Raw genomic sequence first — 21,224 nt, forward strand, 5'->3', positions numbered from 1 at the left:
TCGATTACCGGCTCAAAATGGCCAGAAACAAAGAACTTTCTCCTGAAACTCGTCAGTCTATTCTTGTTCTGAGAAATTGCCAAGAAACTGAAGATCTCGTACAATGCTGTGTATTACTCCCTTCACAGAACAGCTCAAACTGGCTCTAACCAGAATAGAAAGAGGAGTGGGAGGCCCCAGCGCACAACTCAGAACGAGGACAAGTACATTTGGGTCTAGTTTGAGAAAGACGCCTCACAAGAACAACTGGCAGCTTCATTAAGTAGTACCTGCAAAACACCAGGCTCAACGTCAACACTGAAGAGGCAACTGTTGGCCTTCTAGGCAGAGTTGCAAAGAAAGCCATCAGACTGGCCAATAAAAAGTCAAGATTAAGATGGGCAAAAGAACAAACTCTACGTAGAAAGCCTGCATCCCAGAGTCAAACTGACAGAGCTCGAGAGGGATCCGCAGAGAAGAATAAGAGATAATCTCCGTTAATACTGGTGTGCCACGCTTGTCAACTCATACAAGACTCAAGGCTGTAGTGGCTGCCAAAAGGTGCTTCAAAGTACTGAGTAAAGGGTCTGAAAACTGAATAGCTATGCAAGTGTGATATCAGTTTCATTTTTTAATACATATGCAGTGTCTTAACCCGTTTCTGCTTTGTCATTATGCCTTGTGTTGAATGCATGAGCCTTTATAAAATGTACATTGTCTGTCCTGTGAATCATTGGGTGTGACTGACTGAGGGTTATATTTATCTACCTTGTGCCATTGTCACAAAAGGTGTTCATCTGGCAACAAGATGAAGCAAATAACCACATGTAGATGTAACAAACCATTTATTTATTTAGTTCAACTGTTGCATAGAGCTAACAAGCCATTTTAATACTACATTTTCAAGACAAAGTTACTTTACGCATTCCCACACTAAAGAAAAGTATTAGTTGGATTCTTGTTTGATATAGTCAGAGGTTGATCAGCATTAGTAATACATGACACTAGTTATGGGGAAGACTAGACCAAGTCTTCTGTCCTTTGGGTCTTCATGCCTGGCAGTCATTCTTGATCAACTGGATCGCTCCCAGCCAGGGTTGGCTCCACACCTCAAAGATGCACTGGTAGGTCTGAGGAAACAGGAAGCAACACGAGTTGGCGTGATCAAACACCCTTTCAGCGAGCATACCACCTGACAAAAGGTTTGTTGGACATTGCAGCCGACTGCCTGAGCTACAAATCACCTTGCATCATAAACAATGTATTATTTGTAGAGTAGTCAGGCAAAATGTACCCACAATGAATCATGGTTTTGATGCTCTCAAAACACTGCCAACAGACATTCGTCTATAGAAATGTCAACTGAAACTTCCCTTTGCAAACAACTCAATACTGAAATGGGTAACACGTTACAAGTAGGATTTACATATAAATAGTTTTAGTTACCAATGTGTCCACTGTTGGTAACAGGTTAAACCAAAAAAACTGACAATTTTTAAGCTGTACATATAGGAAGCACTGAGCTGAAGTGCCAGTGTTAACACAAACATATCTGGGACCAGGCTAGTCTAGTGGTCCTTACCGCAGCTGGGTCCTGATGCACAGCGCAGTCCTTCACCACGCCTCCCTTCCTGCACAGGGTCCTGGCCATCTGCACTGTGAAGATGTACTTCATCCCAGCTACCACCTGTAAGCAGAGGATGGTCAGCACGTCAGACCACAGACATTGAAATCCCCCCCCCATCTTGAATGAGGAACCTGTTCTAGTGATTCTATTTCTATGTCTAGAACTGAACTACTAAAAAAAAAACTGTGCAGATGACCGCATGGTTTAAAAATGAGTCTCCTGCATAATATCAAGTGAGCATTGTTCACTGAGCCAGAGGGTACATAGGGCAATGGACATCTTATAATCACATTATTCCTAGCGTGTTCACTCCTGACAATAGGCTCCCATTGTCTCCACTCATCAACTATGTAAGGGATCTATGGAAAACAATGAACGACGTGGATCCACGACACTATAGCGGAATGGAACTGACTTTATACGGAGTTTAATTATTTTCCAGTGAATGGATAGAACCCTGAGTTGATTATTCCTTTTACATCAAATCTATAATTTCCCACACATGTGTTCGCCATCCAGCGAAGTAGCTAGCAAGTTGACTAGATGGCTACTGTAGTTGCCGTGTTAACCCAACAAACAGACTTGCTTGTTTAACCATCAATCCTAGCTTGCTATTATGAAAACCAAATTCAACAAGACCAATACTGTATTCAATTTGACTTTTGCTTTCAAAAGTAGCTCAAACTTTAAAAAAACTATAGCCATTTAATTATATGGTTCAAACATACCCTGCGTTATAGGGAATTATACCAACGGGTGGGTCTAATACTGGATGCTGACAGGTTTAAACCGCATTCCAGACATTGTTTATTACACAAATTAGCACCAGTTAAAGGTAGGACCTTGACGTGCCCATTTAATCTGTTCTGACTGCGCAATCCAGTTTCTCGTAAACCCAGCCAGGCGGTTTATAAACTTGATCAACTGTAAAAAAAAAACATCTAGAGACATTGATCTCCTTTTAGGCCAGCATTTGATTTTCAACAGCGGAGATTTGTATAAACAAAGCTGTCTGTCTCTTGCATCCGGAAGAGAGTTTATCAGCGAGTCGAAATCATGAAGCAGCTGGTGTCAATAGTGTTGCTTCCGTCTCTTTCCTCGCTCCTACCTGGGCTCGAACCAGGGACCTGCAGAACAAGGGAAACTTCTAGGTCTGAGCAACTGACGACACCGATTGAGTCACTATTAGCGCGCACCTCGCTAACCATGTCACACCGGCATAGCTTTTAATGGATATATAAAGATATAATCCAGGTCAAATGAAAATGCAGCTAGTTCGCTGCCTTTACAGCTTCAATTTGAAGTGATTGTTGTTCAGAGGAACTAGTTAACAGTGTCCTGACGAGAGAGCACATTTTCTATGCCAAGTGAAGTAGCTCATAGTTATCCAAATTCAATGTCATTAGAAAATTTAAAACGCAAATACTTTGCTGTTATTCTGTCTTCATTGTTTGACGTGACTAATTTAGCCATAGTTAACTAGCAAGTCAGCAAGGAAGGGATAAGAACATTACCAACTAGTATTACAATGGAACATTTTGAACGAACGACCAGCCGGTTTGGGCAGCAACCTTAGACTTGACGGGACTACATCTCGTGAAATAGTATGAATAATAAACATTTTTAAAAAGTTATTCAAATATGTCAATCAATATTTGAATATGTTGGTAACCCGTTATATAAAAGTGATAACGCCCTCGAAGCCGGTGTTAAGGATATATTGGCACGGTTTCCCGGTCCTCGACTTGCTCTCGGGCGTAACACCTGTGCCAATATCCAAACACTGGTTTCTCGGGCGAAATGCAACAACAACAAAAACCCCTGTCGTGTGTGATCGCGGCGTAAAGTTAGTTAACTTGCTACTTCCAGACACAAACGAGAGAATATCTGACCATTCCACTAACTGAGCTGGTTAGGATGTTATCCAGATCGTTGGTGACCAACTGCGCTGCTGGAAACGATTGAATTACGTTTTTTTGGCTGACGTTTACTGACACCGGTCATATTCGACAGATGAATTTACGAATTCACATCATTTAGTTATTCTGCCTCTGGCACACAAGACGAGATTGTCCTGAAATCAGAGTAGATAGACAGTGAATTTAGGTATTGAACAGCGGAATGAAAATCAAAAAGAAAAACTACGTTACACAAACGATGAACATAAGTCAATTCAACTAATGAAAGGATCTATAAAAATGACACTGACCTGTCTCTGAGCCTTGACAACTTTGGCCACCTGCCTAACATACAGATCGTTTGTTGCCTTGTTGTATTCGGCCACGGCGAACTGCAGTGCGTCTTTGGTAGTTTGGTCGTTCATATTTGCGTCCGTGACGCCCCCCGGCATCCCATCGACGCTCGCCACGATGAATGTCACCGCGAGCAAAGGAACGACGATCTTCCAATTCATGGTCATTTTCCCCTCCCGTCTTATCTTGTCTTTTATTGCAACTTCGATCGTATCAACTAACGTTTAAACCACAACGAATCCTCACCTCGGACGACTTTTATATAAACGCGTTGACGTCACGTCTGCTTGTTGAGGTGGGTGGGGCTTAATTATGAGTGGAATTAATATCAACACAGAAGCGACCGCCTCTAATCACACCGACAATGAACTATGCGCAAAATGGGACGGATACGTGCAACAATAGTTAAACATTCACCTTCTGCTACTATTTCTGTCAAGCCATTTATCACATACAGTTTGGTGCAAAAGTTCAATAAATCCAACGTGTGCGCCACAGAACGAATTGCCTCTGCATCTCAATGCTGCAAGGCAAACGCAGTTCTCTATTGGAAATGAAAGTACTTCTAGTGTACCAACACGCAATAATAACTGTTGGTATCGTCAAAGCCTAAAAGATGAGGACCCAAGAGATATCACGTAACTTACTAGAGTAGCCCGTTTTGCAGCGCGGCTTACCCCGTTTATTTGCTTGGTTGTAGAGGTTAAGCTAAATAATTCTATATGGAAAAATATTACGAAACGTAATGAGAACTTGCACACCAATGGATGTCAAAAATCGAAATCTCTGTAAGTGACACTAAACTAAATAGGCCCAGGACTAGGCTTTATTGGCTTTAGGGATGATTGGCTATTTATACATTCTAGCTTTAGACCTACTGTTAGAGTTCCCAGTGTATTAAACAGTGGTTACTTACTTACTTCCCAGGGGGTGTCAAACTCATTCCACTGAAGGCCGAGTTGGCAGCCGCTTTTATAGTTCTTCTTTCGATTAAGACCTAGACAACCAGGTGAGGGTAGTTCCTTAGTCATTAGTGACCTTAATTCGTCAATCAACAACAAGGGTAGATCGAAAACCCGCAGACAACTCTGCCCTCCTTGGAATGAGTTTTACACGGGGCTAGGCTATATTCGTGATTTGACTTCTGTGCTTGTTATTTAGTCTATGGTGACTGGCCTCAAGTTATTGATGATACAAACCTGAAGAAATGAAATTAGAATTAAGAATTGTATTTTCTTATCATCATCGTGGTCATAATGTCATTAGTCTAGTGAAATGGTGCTTTCAAGACAACTGGGAACTCGGGGGGGGAGAAAAAAACGAGGTCAAATCCTGACGTCAGTGATCGGATTTTCAAGTCGGAAAGTCTGAGCTTCAGAAAGGTGCGCAGTGTCCCGACTTCATATTCCAAAGTTGGTTCACCGTTCAAAAAAGATTTTCCCATCCGGAGCTCATTTTTCCCGAGTTCCCAGTTGTCTTGAAAGCACTGAAGTCGGGAGATTGCCGAGTTCAGTTGATTTGAATGCAGTAAACGTCCAGACTTCAGTCAATGACGCACATAGACAGGAGCGCACTTTGGAACTGCAGGACTCTTGAGTAACCATGCAGACAATTGAAGTTCTGAAGTGAGTCCTTTTTTTATGTGGATAAATAGGGCATATTTAATCAAACCATTGCATACGAGTATATTAATAGCCTATAGACGTGGTTAAGACTAAAGAGGTCAACGGAACGCAGACAGTCGGGATAGAAGAAAAACGTCGGATTGGCGTCGCACGTTCAACAAACAAAGTGGATATTCGTCAAGTCATGATCGATGTATTGTAACAGGCCCACAATTTGGTTACCAATGTTCGATTTTTATATATTTGGCTGTTTTCGCTGCATAACATTTAGAAATTGAGAAGAATTTAGAAGTGACCGTAAAATGTTAACTCCCCATTTGTATAAACTGCTAGCATAGCTAGGATAGCGAAATCTGGGTTTGGAAGCATGTCGTTTTTAAAGGCGCACATGCAGAAATCGCTCCACCATTTTCTGGTTGCAAATATTAAAATAGTTCGACTAATGTCCGTTTTATTTAACTACAAGCAAGTATGATACGATGATATTCTACACAATTTAAACAGTTGAAATATATTTTCCATTACCACATATAGTAATATCAGCTGCTTGAACCTTGTGTAGAAAACACAAAGTAAAAAAAAAAGCGAAGTAATGTCGCACATAGAACATATCTACTGCTTTCAATGAGAATGACAGATGTTGGGTTGCCCAAAAAGTTGTGTTTTGCAGCTTTAACTGTAATGCAGTTGATTAGTGATGACGACATAAATATATTAGGGTTGACATCCATACAAGCATTTTATTCAGATTTATACCTCTGTGAAATACCATGTATTTTCCCTCGGGGGCAATGAGTTGGTTTGGGAGGTTGAATGAAATGGCTAAATTCCCATGTGCCAAAATAAAAAAACTAGTTAAATGGGTTTCCATCGCATTTTCAACTACTGTTAGTTTTGTAAGAAGAAAAGTTTTGCTATATAGCGAATCTCTAGTTTTGGCAACAGCTCGTAGATACGGTGTGGGTAGGCTGCCTACATGAGCAAGTTTGTTTATACAGTGAGGGGAAAAAGTATTTGATCCCCTGCTGATTTTGTACGTTTGCCCACTGACAAAGAAATGATCAGTCTATAATTTTAATGGTAGGTTTATTTGAACAGTGAGAGACAGAATAACAACAAAAATCCAGAAAAATGCATGTCAAAAATGTTATAAATTGACTTGCATTTTAATGAGGGAAATAAGTATTTGACCCCTCTGCAAAACATGACTTAGTACTTGGTGGCAAAACCCTTGTTGGCAATCACAGAGATCAGACGTTTCTTGTAGTTGGCCACCAGGTTTGCACACATCTCAGGAGGGATTTGTCACACTCCTCTTTGCAGATCTTCTCCAAGTCATTAAGGTTTCGAGGCTGACGTTTGGCAACTCAAACCTTCAGCTCACTCCACAGATTTTCTATGGGATTAAGGTCTGGAGACTGGCTAGGCCACTCCAGGACCTTGATGTGCTTCTTCTTGAGCCACTCCTTTGTTGCCTTGGCTGTGTGTTTTGGGTCATTGTCATGCTGGAATACCCATCCACGACCCATTTTCAATGCCCTGGCTGAGGGAAGGAGGTTCTCACCCAAGATTTGACAGTACATGGCCCCGTCTCTCATCCCTTTGATGCGGGAAGTTGTCCTGTCCCCTTAACAGAAAAACACCCCCAAAGCATAATGTTTCCACCTCCATGTTTGACGGTGGGGATGGTATTCTTGAGGTCATAGGCAGCATTCCTCCTCCTCTAAAAACGGCGAGTTGAGTTGATGCCAAAGAGCTCCATTTGTCTCATCTGACCACAACACTTGCACCCAGTTGTCCTCTGAATCATTCAGATGTTCATTGGCAAACTTCAGACAGGCATGTATATGTGCTTTCTTGAGCAGGGGGACCTTGCGGGCGCTGCAGGATTTCAGTCCTTCACGGCGTAGTGTGTTACCAATTGTTTTCTTGGTGACTATTGTCCCAGCTGCCTTGAGATCATTGACAAGATTTTCCCGTGTAGTTCTGGGCTGATTCCTCACCGTTCTCATGATCATTACAACTCCACGAGGTGAGATCTTGCATGGAGCCCCAGGCCGAAGGATACTGACAGTTCTTTTGTGTTTCTTCCAGTTGCGAATAATCGCACAAACAGTTGTCACCTTCTCACCAAGCTGCTTGGCGATGGTCTTGTAGCCCATTCCAGCCTTGTGTAGGTCTACAATCTTGTCCCTGACATCCTTGGAGAGCTCTTTGGTCTTGTCCACGGTGGAGAGTTTGGAATCTGATTGATTGCTTCTATGGACAGGTGTCTTTTATACAGGTAACAAGCTGCGGTTAGGAGCACTCCCTTTAAGAGTGTGCTCCTAATCTCAGCTCGTTACCTGTATAAAAGACACCTGGGAGCCAGAAATCTTTCTGATTGAGAGGGGGTCAAATACTTATTTCCCTCATTAAAATGCAAATCAATTTATACAATTTTTGACATGCGTTTTTCAGGATTTCTTTACCCTCACTGTATGTAAGACGGAAGCCAAAATAAAAACTAATTTGCCTACGAAGGGGGAATATTATGGACAAAAGAGACAAATGTTTATTTGTCCAACGGCAGCCAAGCATTGATGATCATGTCACCAGAGTAAGACCCTTGTTATATATTGGAACGAGGCATCAAGTTCATCACCTTGCACTTTCATCATAATTGATTGAATCGCTAGCCTAATAAACCGCATGCTTTCCCAACGAGTAGTAGTGGACGGACCAAACGACATGGCATTGCTTGATTCCATTTACTTTGATTTATGATGGTTATTATATCAATATTTGCGCATAAAAGCATATGAGAGAATTGTCGGTGGATAATTAATTTTACAGACAAAAAGATCGCACCTTGTCTCGCGTGTTTTGTCGACATTTAGAAAGTTTACCTACAAATGTTCTGTTTTCATCAGACCTGTCATTAAGTTGTTTTAATATGTACTTTACTCGCATAGAAAGATTGAATGGAAACCTGGTTTGTGATGCGAACTTAAAAAAATTATAATAATAATTTCCGGGTTGTTTTGTGTGTTGGTATTCCAGACAGGCCCTCTCCAGCCTGGATCCTACCCAGCAGCAGCAGCTTTTGGTGGCCGGGTCGGCGGTGGCCGTGGGCGGGCTGCTGACCTGTTATTACTGGGTGTATCAAGGGACGAAGACCAAGCGCATTCCAACAGGGGATGGGTGGTGGGGGGCAGGAGAGAAGCCTCGGTCAGAGGATGAGAAGGTTTTCCCCTTTCAGGTCCAAACTTCCGATGAAGAGATACAGGTAGGATAATAAAGGGGGTGAAACTTTTATATCAAGTTAATAATTGCTGCAAGTCTTACTGTCAGTTTCTACTGGACACAAACTGGTTCAATCCACTTTGTTTTAACTTAATTTGCCAACATATTGTGACATGGAATCTACATGTAAAATACATTTTAGATTTGAAAGAAGTAAACTGTTGTTTTTTGAAGGTGAAATTTCAACCACAGGATTATGTCATCATGGTAACCAAATTTCAACAGGCAATTGTATAAAAATATGTTTAATTAATTTGGATATTTAAAACAATGTCAGATCATCAACATTTCTATGCACTGTCGAGGGGAAAAAAACAATAGGCTGGCCAGCACCTATTGGAGAGTTGATGCATCTACAACTACCCTTTGCTATCCCATCCAGGGTATTAACCAAGCCCAGCCATTATATTTATCACAGACTATTACCTATGTGCTATCGTGAGAAGGATTGTTGTGAGTTCTCCAGTTAAAAACGAAATAGATTCACTGTCGCTATTAAAGTCATTCCAAAGGGAAGTTTTAACAGAGCAAATGAAACGGGACTGTACTTTATCTCTCCATACATCATCAATGAGACTATTTAGCCCTGTATAGCATTAGTAAAATCATCAACAGCTATCGTTTCGATTCAACCCAGAATTTAATTAAACGTAGACAATAAAATTGGCCAAGTGTTTCAAACTCTGGTTGATGTAAAATGTAGTGATATTGAATTGTTTGGTTGTCAACACAATGTATCTTCTGCTTGTATAGTGACCAGTAGCAGGATCAATAGATGGTAATATATACATGTAAACAGGAGGAATAGTGGCCAGTAGCAGGATCAATAGATGGTAATATATACATGTAAACAGGAGGAATAGTGGCCAGTAGCAGGATCAATAGATGGTAATATATACATGTAAACAGGAGGAATAGTGGCCAGTAGCAGGATCAATAGATGGTAATATATACATGTAAACAGGAGGAATAGTGGCCAGTAGCAGGATCAATAGATGGTAATATATACATGTAAACAGGAGGAATAGTGGCCAGTAGCAGGATCAATAGATGGTAATATATACATGTAAACAGGAGGAATAGTGGCCAGTAGCAGGATCAATAGATGGTAATATATACATGTAAACAGGAGGAATAGTGGCCAGTAGCAGGATCAATAGATGGTAATATATACATGTAAACAGGAGGAATAGTGGCCAGTAGCAGGATCAATAGATGGTAATATATACATGTAAACAGGAGGAATAGTGGCCAGTAGCAGGATCAATAGATGGTAATATATACATGTAAACAGGAGGAATAGTGGCCAGTAGCAGGATCAATAGATGGTAATATATACATGTAAACAGGAGGAATAGTGGCCAGTAGCAGGATCAATAGATGGTAATATATACATGTAAACAGGAGGAATAGTGGCCAGTAGCAGGATCAATAGATGGTAATATATACATGTAAACAGGAGGAATAGTGGCCAGTAGCAGGATCAATAGATGGTAGTGGCAATCAATAATCAACAGCCGTTTAGCAGACTAATACATTTTAATCAATGATCATTTTAGCAGCAGCGTAAATTGACTGAGCGGGTAGACTCCTGTGGATGGACATGGAGTCCGTGTGGATAGTCTGTGGGGGAGGGAGAACAGTATTTGTTAGCCATTTGATAGTCTCATAGCCAGGCGATAGAAGTTGTTTAGGAGTCTGTTTGGCAGGGCCTTGATGCAACAGTACCGTCTGCAGGACGGGGAGCATGGAGAACGGTGACCCACAACTGCAATCTTGGTCATTTGGTTCTGCTATCAGATGAAGCACAGTGATAATACATTAATCTGTTGTATAAATAAACAAAATATCTGACATTGTCTTCCCAATTTGCAGTAATATACATTTCGTTAACAATTAAACCAAAAATCAGACATGGTTTTTCCATTGGAATTTGGTTGTGCTTTTAGATTGTTGAAAGCGTAGTGACAACACACTGGAAATTCAACTAACTTTAATCTTTTTGAGTGGGTGAGTATAGGTTGTAATCTCATTGATCAACATCTCAACTAAATATTATCCATGTTGAAATGACGTAGTGTGCCCAGTGAGTTATGGTTGAGTATCTTTTAATTTCATGTGAAAATCAAGGGAACATGTAACTTTGTATGACCACAACAGGCCTAACACAGGTCTTCTTCTTCCTCCTCCATCATCTTCCTCTACAGGACTTGTATGACCGTATTGACAGGACCCGGTACACTGAACCACTGGAGGACGCAGGCTTCCAGTACGGCTTCAACTCTACCTACCTGAAGAAGGTTGTCTCCCACTGGAGGCATCAATTTAACTGGAAGAAGCAGATTGCAATACTCAACAAGTACCCTCAGTTCAAAACCAATATCGAGGGTTAGTAGGCCTTGATGATCACATCATCATCTTTTTAGTGCCAGTTTCTGTCTCTCACTCTGTTTGGCATTTGTCAGGCATAATCATTAAAGTCTGTTTTAAAAAAAAAAAAAGTTGATTTAAAAAGAGTAAGGCCTTTATAAAAGGCTCATACATGCTTATAACAAGTTACCACAATGTTTTACCCACTGCTCCCCATCCTCTAACCCCTGATTCCTCTTCCTTCAGGATTGGATGTACACTTCATCCATGTGCGTCCACCTCACCGTGAGGGCCAGAAGGTGTTGCCTCTAATGCTGGTGCATGGCTGGCCTGGCTCTGTCTATGAGTTCTATAGGATCCTGCCCTTACTCACTGACTCGCTGGACAGTCTGGCTTTCGAGGTCATCTGCCCCTCCATCCCTGGATATGGCTTCTCCGAGGCCCCTCGTAAGCAAGGTGAGGACTTGCTTCTGGGGCATAAGCATTCTCTGAAGCAGGGGGGTCAAACTCATTCTATCGCAGGGGCCGCATTCGGTCTTCAACGAGGTCCAAACAGCTACACTGAAAATGTGTTTTTTTTATATATATATATCCTCGCCGTCAATATCTGAATGCCTAGCTTTCTTTTTGGTGAATATTAGCGAACTGGACACAGTCAAGAAACTGTAAAAATGTACACTGAACAAAAATATGAATGCAACATGCAAAGGGTTAGTCCCGTGTTTCATGAGCTGAAATAAAATAACCCAGACATTTTTCATACGCACAAAAAGCTTTTCTCTCAAATGTTGTCCACAAATTAGTTTACATCCCTGTAACTGAGCATTTGCCAAGATAATCCATCCACCTGGCATGTGGCATATCAATTTACTGATTAAAACAGCATGATCATTACACAGGTGCACCTTGTTCTGAGGACAGTTAAATGCCATGCTAAAATGTGCAGTATTGTCACATGACACAGATGTTTCAAGTTTTGAGGGCGTGTGTAATTGTCATGCTGACTGCAGGAATGTCCACCAGAGCAGTTGCCAGAGAATTTAAAGTTAGTTTCTTTACCATAAGCCGCCTCCAACATTGTTTTAGAGAATTTGGCAGTACATCCAACCGGCCTCACAACCACAGACCACCTGTAACCATGAAAGCCCAGGACCTCCACAACCGGCTTCTTCACCTGCGGGATTGTATGAGACCAGCCACCCGGACAGCTGATGAAACTGTGGGTTTACACAACTGAAGAATTTCTCCACAAACTGTCAGAAACCGTCTCAGGGAAGCTCATCTGAGTGCTCGTCATCCTCACCAGGGTCTTGACCTGACTGCAGTTCGGCGTCGTAACCGACTTCAGTGGGCAAATGCTCACCTTCAATGGCCACTGGCACGTTGGAGAAGTGTTCTCTTCACGGATTAATCCAGGTTTCAACTGTTCCGGGCAGATGGCAGACAGCGTGTATGGTGTCGTGTGGGCGAGCGGTTTGCTAATGTCAACGTTGTGAACAGAGTGCCCCATGGTTGGGTTATGGTATGGGCAGGCATAAGCTACGGACAACATGGCAATTTGAAATACACAGAGATACCAGAGATGAATGTAGTGTTTACTGTTCATTTTTGTTTATCATCTACTTCACTTGCTTTGGCAATGTTAACATATGTTTCCCATGCCAATAAAGTCCCTTGAATTGAATTGATAGCGTGACAAGATCCCGAGGCCCATTGTCGTGCCATTCATCCGCCACCATCACCACAAGTTTCAGCATGATAATGCATGGCCCCATGTCTCAAGGATCTATACACAATTTCTGGAAGCTGAAAATGTCCCAGTTCTTCCATGACCTGCGTACCAGACCTGTCACCCATTGAGCATGTTTGGGATGCTCTGGGTTGATGTGTACAACAGCGTGTTTCAGTTGCCACCAATATCCAGTACTTTGCACAGCCAATGAAGAGGAGTGGGACAATATTCCACAGGCCACAATCAACAGCCTGATCAACTCTGAGAAGGAGATGTGTCGCGCTGCATGAGGCAAAGGGTGGTCACACCAGATACTGACTGTTTTTTTTAATCCATGTCCCTACATTTTACAATTGTTTTCTGTGACCAATAAAAAGCATGAGTTGGCGCACACCAAGATAAAATTATTTAGTTTAGAGGTGCTTAACGACGGTGAATAAACTAACTTTTGGTTCAACCATGATGCATAATTTACGAGGGAGACTTATATATTTTTTTTTAAAGGTATATGCGACCAACATATGCATACCTGTATTCCCAGCCGTGTGAATTCCATATAGTAGGGTTTAATTTATTTAAACTGACTGATTTCCCTTTATGAACTGTAACTCAGTAAAATCTTTAGAAATTGTTGCATTTTGCGTTTTTATATTTTTGTTCAGTGTAGGTCCATTATCACTTCCACGCAGTTGTGATTTTGGTTTTAGTCATTTTAAAGTATATCGTGTTTGTCCCCCCTTCGCTGGCCGGATTGGACGGGCGCTGTATGTTTGACACCCCAATTCTAAAGAACTGTGATGGCATAGACCAGTTTTTACAAACGGCCAAACGTTCTGTCACATTGTTTGTTGCAAGAATTTGAGCTGGACATGTCCATATATCCTGCTAAGTGACTTATTATGTATCTCTATCTGGTTATATCATAACTCCACACCACAGTAATACAGGGTTAGGTTACAGTAACCCCATCATGACAGGCTGGAGGAGTTGTAGAACCTAGAATAGCAATAAATATCCCACTAATACTGTTTTTCTTAATAAAAAATTAAAAAAAGATCAAGCAAGGAGATTCAAGTTTTGGTTATTTTCTGACTGTGGTAAGTCATATTTTTGGCTTTTTACCCAGCCCTTTTTAGTAAAGTTACTATTTGTTCACTATACTAGGAATAGATGAGTTACTAAGGGCTATAGTCTTCTGTGGTGTCATACTAATGTATCTGCTCTTCTTCTGTGGTGTCCCTCCCTGCAGGGTTTAACTCTCTGGCTGCAGCGAGGGTCTTCCACAAGCTGATGGAGCGTCTGGGTTTCTCAGAGTATTATCTGCAGGGAGGAGACTGGGGCTCACTCATCACTACTAACATGGCCCAGATGAAGCCAGAGTAAGAACAATTCTCTTCTTTTCTAGATAAGTGCACTTGCCCATTCCCCTTCATGTATTTTAAAGCATATAATTGATGTAAACATTGGCTGGACTGAGTTGCCAGTAATGTGTAATCCATGAGAGGGGGAAAAGAAAAACAGTGTGCATCTGTACACTTTGAAAGAAGGGTTTAAAATCAGGAAACAGCCTAAGAACTCCCAAGTGGCGTAGCGGTCTAAAGCACCACATCTCAGTGCTAAAGGCGTCACTACAGCAGCCCTGGTTCGATTCCAGGCTGTATCACAACCGGACGTGATTGGGAGTCCGATAGGGCGGTGGACAATTGGCCCAGCATCGTCCGGATTTGGCTGGGGTAGGCCGTCCATTGTAAATAAGAATTTGTTCTTAACTAGTTAAATAAATAAAAATAACAGACAGCCGGTCCCAGTTCTCTCTCTCGTCCCTTGGAACTCATACCCTTTTGATATGTGTTGATCTGTTAAGTGGGAACAATATGGTGGAAGCACCACCACTACACTGATTCTACCTATCCAGACCCTTCAGATACACAGCACCACCACTATACTGATTCTACCTATCCAGACCCTTCAGATACACAGCACCGCCACTATACTGATTCTACCTATCCAGACCCTTCACATACACAGCACCGCCACTATACTGATTCTACCTATCCAGACCCTTCACATACACAGCACCGCCACTATACTGATTCTACCTATCCAGACCCTTCACATACACAGCACCGCCACTATACTGATTCTACCTATCCAGACCCTTCACATACACAGCACCGCCACTATACTGATTCTACCTATCCAGACCCTTCACATACACAGCACCGCCACTATACTGATTCTACCTATCCAGACCCTTCACATACACAGCACCGCCACTATACTGATTCTACCTATCCAGACCCTTCACATACACAGCACCGCCACTATACTGATTCTACCTATCCAGACCCTTCACATACACAGCACCGCCACTATACTGATTCTACCTATCCAGACCCTTCACATACACAGCACCGCCACTATACTGATTCTACCTATCCAGACCCTTCACATACACAGCACCGCCACTATACTGATTCTACCTATCCAGACCCTTCACATACACAGCACCGCCACTATACTGATTCTACCTATCCAGACCCTTCACATACACAGCACCGCCACTATACTGATTCTACCTATCCAGACCCTTCACATACACAGCACCGCCACTATACTGATTCTACCTATCCAGACCCTTCACATACACAGCACCGCCACTATACTGATTCTACCTATCCAGACCCTTCACATACACAGCACCGCCACTATACTGATTCTACCTATCCAGACCCTTCACATACACAGCACCGCCACTATACTGATTCTACCTATCCAGACCCTTCACATACACAGCACCGCCACTATACTGATTCTACCTATCCAGACCCTTCACATACACAGCACCGCCACTATACTGATTCTACCTATCCAGACCCTTCACATACACAGCACCGCCACTATACTGATTCTACCTATCCAGACCCTTCACATACACAGCACCGCCACTATACTGATTCTACCTATCCAGACCCTTCACATACACAGCACCGCCACTATACTGATTCTACCTATCCAGACCCTTCACATACACAGCACCGCCACTATACTGATTCTACCTATCCAGACCCTTCACATCTGCAAATATCGAAGGGTTATGGTGACGTGTCCTAATCTCGCTCCTGGGGACTCCAAGGTGTTCACATTTGGGTGTTTGCTGTACAGCACTACACAGCTGATTTAACTCATGAAGTTTTAGTATTTGAATGAACTGTGTAGTGATAAAGCAACAAAAAAAAACGCAGGGTGTACCCCTTGTCGACCCCAGGGCTGAGTTTGGGAAAGGCTAGGTCACGGGGACATTTAGTGTACACAGAATAAAATGTCTTCGGATCGTCAACACTACAACCATCAAGCAGAAACATTTCTCTGTTGGATGACTCTCTTTATGTTCTCTTCCTGTGCCACTGTGTAGGTGTGTGAAGGGTCTCCACCTCAACATGTTAACTAGCAAAATGAAGGGGTTCCGTGTCCTGTTTTCAATCCTGATTGGCCGCTACCTGCCCTGGCTGGTTGGGTTCACCCGGGAGGATGTCAGGAGGTTGTTTGGTTCAGTAGGTTTCATGGAAAGGAACGTCTATGAGATCCTCAGAGAGACCGGCTACCTGCATATCCAGGGCACCAAGCCAGACTCCGCTGGTGAGACGGTTTTTTTTACCTGATATTTCACCTGGTGTTTTGATGATCCACGACTCCCAGGCTTGTTGTTTGAGCATGAGACTGAATGGACTGTGTTGTTAGTCAGTTTTTACCATCGGTCTGTAGTACTCGTAACACCACCACACACACGTGGTGATATGCTTGATCCATTTTTGCCATGAACAGCCTTTCAAAGCACTTCATGGCTACAGACGTGAGTGCTACAGGTCGGTAGTCATTTAGGCAGGTTACCGTAAATTCCGGACTATAAGCCGCAACTTTTTTCCCAGGCTTTGAACCTCGCGGCTTAAACAATGACGCGGCTAATATATGGATTTTTCCCGCTTTCCATTTTTTTTCTCTCTATGACGTGCTCAGTTTTTTGGCGGCATTAAGCTTTCATTAGACCAATGAAATTGCCGAACGGGTTAAGGTCAAAACTTTTTTGTTTACTGTTTAGATTAAATCGAGCGCTCTCAAACTTCCCATCATTCTGATTACGGTAGTCATTTTGTCTCCCTCGTCATGGCAAAGACACGGAGAAATGCGTATGATGCAGCTTTCAAGTTGAAGGCGAATGATCTGGCTGTTGGAAAAGGAAATAGAGCTGCTGCACGGGAGCTTGGTCTTAATGAGTCGATAAGACGTTGGAAACAGCAGCGTGAGGAATTGACTCAGTGCAAAAAGACAACTACCGGTAAAGCTTACTGCTAATTATTTATTTTTTGTTACAAGCCGTGTTTCGTTAAAGCCTGTGTAAAGTTCATTTGTTTCAATGTACCGGTAGGCACCTGCGGCTTATAGACATGTGCGTCTTATTTATGTAAAAAAAAAACATTATTTTTTTTAAATTCAGTGGGTGCGGCTTATATTCAGGTGCGCTTAATAGTCCGGAAATTACGGTACCTTGGTGTTCTTGGGCACAGAGACTATGGTGGTCTGCTTGAAACATGTAGGTATTAGACTGGGTCAGGGAGAGGTTGAAAATGTCAGTGAAGACACTTGCCGGTTGGTCAGCGCATGCTCGGAGTACACGTCCTGGTAATCCGTCTGGCCCTGCGGCCTTGTGAATGTTGACCTGTTTTTAAAGGTCTTACTCACATCGGCTACGGAGAGCGTGGTCACAGTCGTCTGGAACAGCTGGTGCTCTCATGCAGCTTTTGTTCCACAAATAAGGTCTAAGATGTAATCTTCAAAATATTCTTACATTTTATGTTTTGGTGCCTCTAGGGCAATTCAGAAAGCTGATTGATGACCTTATTACTGATGAATGTGTTTTTTATGATTGTGTTTTTCTTTCTTTTTGTATTTTTACTTTGTGTATTTCAGGGCTGTAAAAGAGACCATGGTTTCTGTATGACTCCCTGGTAAAATAAATAAATGCATGGGACACACAGACCTCTGATAGTTTAGCTGTAGTAGTCGTACTAATCATAGTGAAATGTCTCCCCCTGCAGGTTGTGGAGTGAATGACTCTCCAGTAGGCCTGGCTGCTTACATGCTGGAGAAGTTCTCCACCTGGACTGACTTCAACAACAGGGACTTGGAAGATGGGGGGCTAGAGAGGTACAAGCTACAGTTCAGCCTGTTTACTTTGGGTTGTGAGTGGAGAAATAGATACTTTTTAGAGGGTAGATATATTGCTGTCCCATCAATTACTCTTAATCAAATGATGGTCAGATCTGCCAAAACTGTAGGGGAAACATTCAATACAACTTTATTTGTCCCAGCAAAACAATGAACCTACTCTATTTGCATGAACATGTTGCCTTGGTAGCACCCATTCACAGTCCTATTCACTTGACACCAAATGGGAAAAACACAAACTGAAACAGGGACTACCTGGGTTGTATTTATTAATGTACACAATAGCAAAATATTTTGCAACTGAAAGTGTTTCTTATTGGAGAATGAATAAAACCCAGGACTATTGATTGGTTCATTGAGAAAGCCCGGTTCCTGTCTTTTTAGGAAGTTCACCCTGGACGACCTGCTGACCAACATCATGATCTACTGGACCACCGGCTCCATCGTGTCCTCCATGAGGTTCTACAAGGAGAACTTCAAGACCAACATTGAGAACAGACTGGATAATAAGTGAGTTTATGTGTGGTGTCATAGTTCTCCAGTATGACACGGGCTGTTCCTACAGGGCCTGTCCAGTTAATATGACACGGGCTGTTCCTACAGGGCCTGTCCAGTTAATATGACACGGGCTGTTCCTACAGGGCCTGTCCAGTTAATATGACACGGGCTGTTCCTACAGGGCCTGTCCAGTTAATATGACACGGGCTGTTCCTACAGGGCCTGTCCAGTTAATATGACACGGGCTGTTCCTACAGGGCCTGTCCAGTTAATATGACACGGGCTGTTCCTACAGGGCCTGTCCAGTTAATATGACACGGGCTGTTCCTACAGGGCCTGTCCAGTTAATATGACACGGGCTGTTCCTACAGGGCCTGTCCAGTTAATATGACACGGGCTGTTCCTACAGGGCCGTTCCTACAGGGCCTGTCCAGTTTATATGACATGGGCTGTTCCTACAGGGCCTGTCCAGTTAATATGACACGGGCTGTTCCTACAGGGCCTGTCCAGTTAATATGACACGGGCTGTTCCTACAGGGCCTGTCCAGTTTATATGACACGGGCTGTTCCTACAGGGCCTGTCCAGTTTATATGATACGGGCTGTTCCTACAGGGCCTGTCCAGTTAATATGACACGGGCTGTTCCTACAGGGCCTGTCCAGTTTATATGACACGGGCTGTTCCTACAGGGCCTGTCCAGTTTATATGACACGGGCTGTTCCTACAGGGCCTGTCCAGTTAATATGATACGGGCTGTTCCTACAGGGCCTGTCCAGTTAATATGACACGGGCTGTTCCTACAGGGCCTGTCCAGTTAATATGATACGGGCTGTTCCTACAGGGCCTGTCCAGTTAATATGACACGGGCTGTTCCTACAGGGCCTGTCCAGTTAATATGACACGGGCTGTTCCTACAGGGCCTGTCCAGTTTATATGATACTGGCTGTTCCTACAGGGCCTGTCCAGTTTATATGACACGGGCTGTTCCTATAGGGCCTGTCCAGTTTATATGACACGGGCTGTTCCTACAGGGCCTGTCCAGTTTATATGACACGGGCTGTTCCTACAGGGCCTGTCCAGTTTATATGACACGGGCTGTTCCTACAGGGCCTGTCCAGTTTATATGACACGGGCTGTTCCTACAGGGCCTGTCCAGTTAATATGACACGGGCTGTTCCTAAAAAACAATAATAGACGCTATTTAATAATACATGCCAAGGGACATGTAGTACATTTTGTAGTTTTGTGATCCTTGCGGGACTTGAACCCATGACCAACTGAATCAATCACAGAACCCTAATCATGCTTGCTTTGTGTTATGATAACAGGCTCCCAATAATGACATGTTCTAGGTGGTTGTTTTCTACCTACTTTAGTTGAATGCACTGATTGTGAGAGACACTCTGCTAGAATGAGTGTTTACTATGACTAAAATGTAAATGTGTGGCTGTTTGTTAACCTGTCTCTTGTGTCCTCAGTACGGGGGTATATGTACCTACAGGCCTGGCGGCGTTTCCCAACGAGCTAATGCACGTGCCCCAGTCGTGGGCCAGAGACCGGTTCAGGAACATCTATTCCTACTCTTACATGCCCCGAGGAGGCCACTTCGCTGCCTTCGAGGAGCCACAGCTCCTGGCTGACGACCTGCTGCAGTTTGTGAAGAAGGTGGAGAAGTTGTAGAGTTGATGGATACAAGAGGTCGACTCTCCACTCCTGCCAAGTGCCTGGAAGAAAAACCAGCAGGGCTGCAGAACATGATAACACTACAGCTTGGAATTGTATCTTTGTACTAAAAGAACATTTTAAATGTTAATCTAAGATAAAAAGTCAGAAGCACTGTCTGATTATCAGGTAAATACTTTGTCAATCAGTGATGTTAACACTGCAATATGATCATGCTCAGTGATTGTGTTGGTGTAATATTAAGCCTATACAGTCAACATAATGGACCAATACTGTAATAAAAAAAAATGAAATTATCAGCACTTAAAACACAGATTACAAATGTCTTCCAGATTGCACAACAACTGTGTGAAAGCAGCCTCAATCACAGATGTCTGTTCTAATCTTGTTTCAATAATGCACTACTGCTGTAATCATGTCTAATGTGATGACCCTTTACGGCAGGGATGTCAAACTCATTCTACAGAGGGCCAAGTGTATGTGGGTTTTCCTTTCAGTTAAGACCTAGAAAACCAGGTGAGGGGAGTTCCTTACTAATTAATGACCTTTTATTCATTGATCAAGTACAAAGGAGCGAACACCCGCAGACACTCAGCCCTCCATGGAATGAGTTTGACACTTCCTGTAATGTCTTCCTGTGTAGTGTCTAATATTTGTGGGGCTGGTGTCCAGGAGTGACCTGGACACAGCTTAAGTCTAGTCCTGGACTAAAAATATATTTCAATGGTAGTGTTCCATTGAGCATGGTTTTTAGTCTAGGTCTGGATTTAGCCTAATCTATGTCCAGGAAACCGTGAAGAATTTTCTGTGGACCCCAGGAAGACTAGCAGTCACTAAGGTGTCAGCTTATGAGGATCCAAATAAAGATGGTGCTTAAAGTTAGAGAGGGAGATAAGACTCCAGCTAGAGTGATTTTTTTTTTTGCAATTCGTTCCAGTCATTGGCAG

General features: G+C 42.8%; 2 protein-coding genes across 4 annotated transcripts; one reads left to right on the forward strand and one right to left on the reverse strand.

Moving 5' to 3' along the window:
- Nucleotides 1-807: 807 nt before the first annotated feature.
- LOC106589915 (cystatin) lies at nucleotides 808-4,176 on the reverse strand. The gene is made up of 3 exons (XM_014180364.2): nucleotides 3,816-4,176; nucleotides 1,562-1,666; nucleotides 808-1,109 (listed from the first exon to the last, which is right to left on the reverse strand). The coding sequence occupies exons 1-3, from the start codon at nucleotides 4,023-4,025 to the stop codon at nucleotides 1,029-1,031; spliced, it is 396 nt and encodes a 131-aa protein (XP_014035839.1). The 5' UTR covers nucleotides 4,026-4,176; the 3' UTR covers nucleotides 808-1,028.
- A 1,010-nt stretch (nucleotides 4,177-5,186) lies between these two features.
- ephx5 (epoxide hydrolase 5) lies at nucleotides 5,187-21,159 on the forward strand. Of its 3 annotated transcripts, none has more exons than XM_045709921.1 (9): nucleotides 5,187-5,483; nucleotides 8,526-8,751; nucleotides 10,976-11,156; nucleotides 11,385-11,594; nucleotides 14,120-14,249; nucleotides 16,286-16,509; nucleotides 17,967-18,075; nucleotides 18,481-18,606; nucleotides 20,073-21,159. In XM_045709921.1, the coding sequence occupies exons 1-9, from the start codon at nucleotides 5,461-5,463 to the stop codon at nucleotides 20,272-20,274; spliced, it is 1,431 nt and encodes a 476-aa protein (XP_045565877.1). In that variant the 5' UTR covers nucleotides 5,187-5,460; the 3' UTR covers nucleotides 20,275-21,159.
- Nucleotides 21,160-21,224: the final 65 nt, after the last annotated feature.

The sequence above is a fragment of the Salmo salar genome, chromosome ssa28 (assembly GCF_905237065.1).
Source record: "Salmo salar chromosome ssa28, Ssal_v3.1, whole genome shotgun sequence".
NCBI lineage: Eukaryota > Metazoa > Chordata > Actinopteri > Salmoniformes > Salmonidae > Salmo > Salmo salar.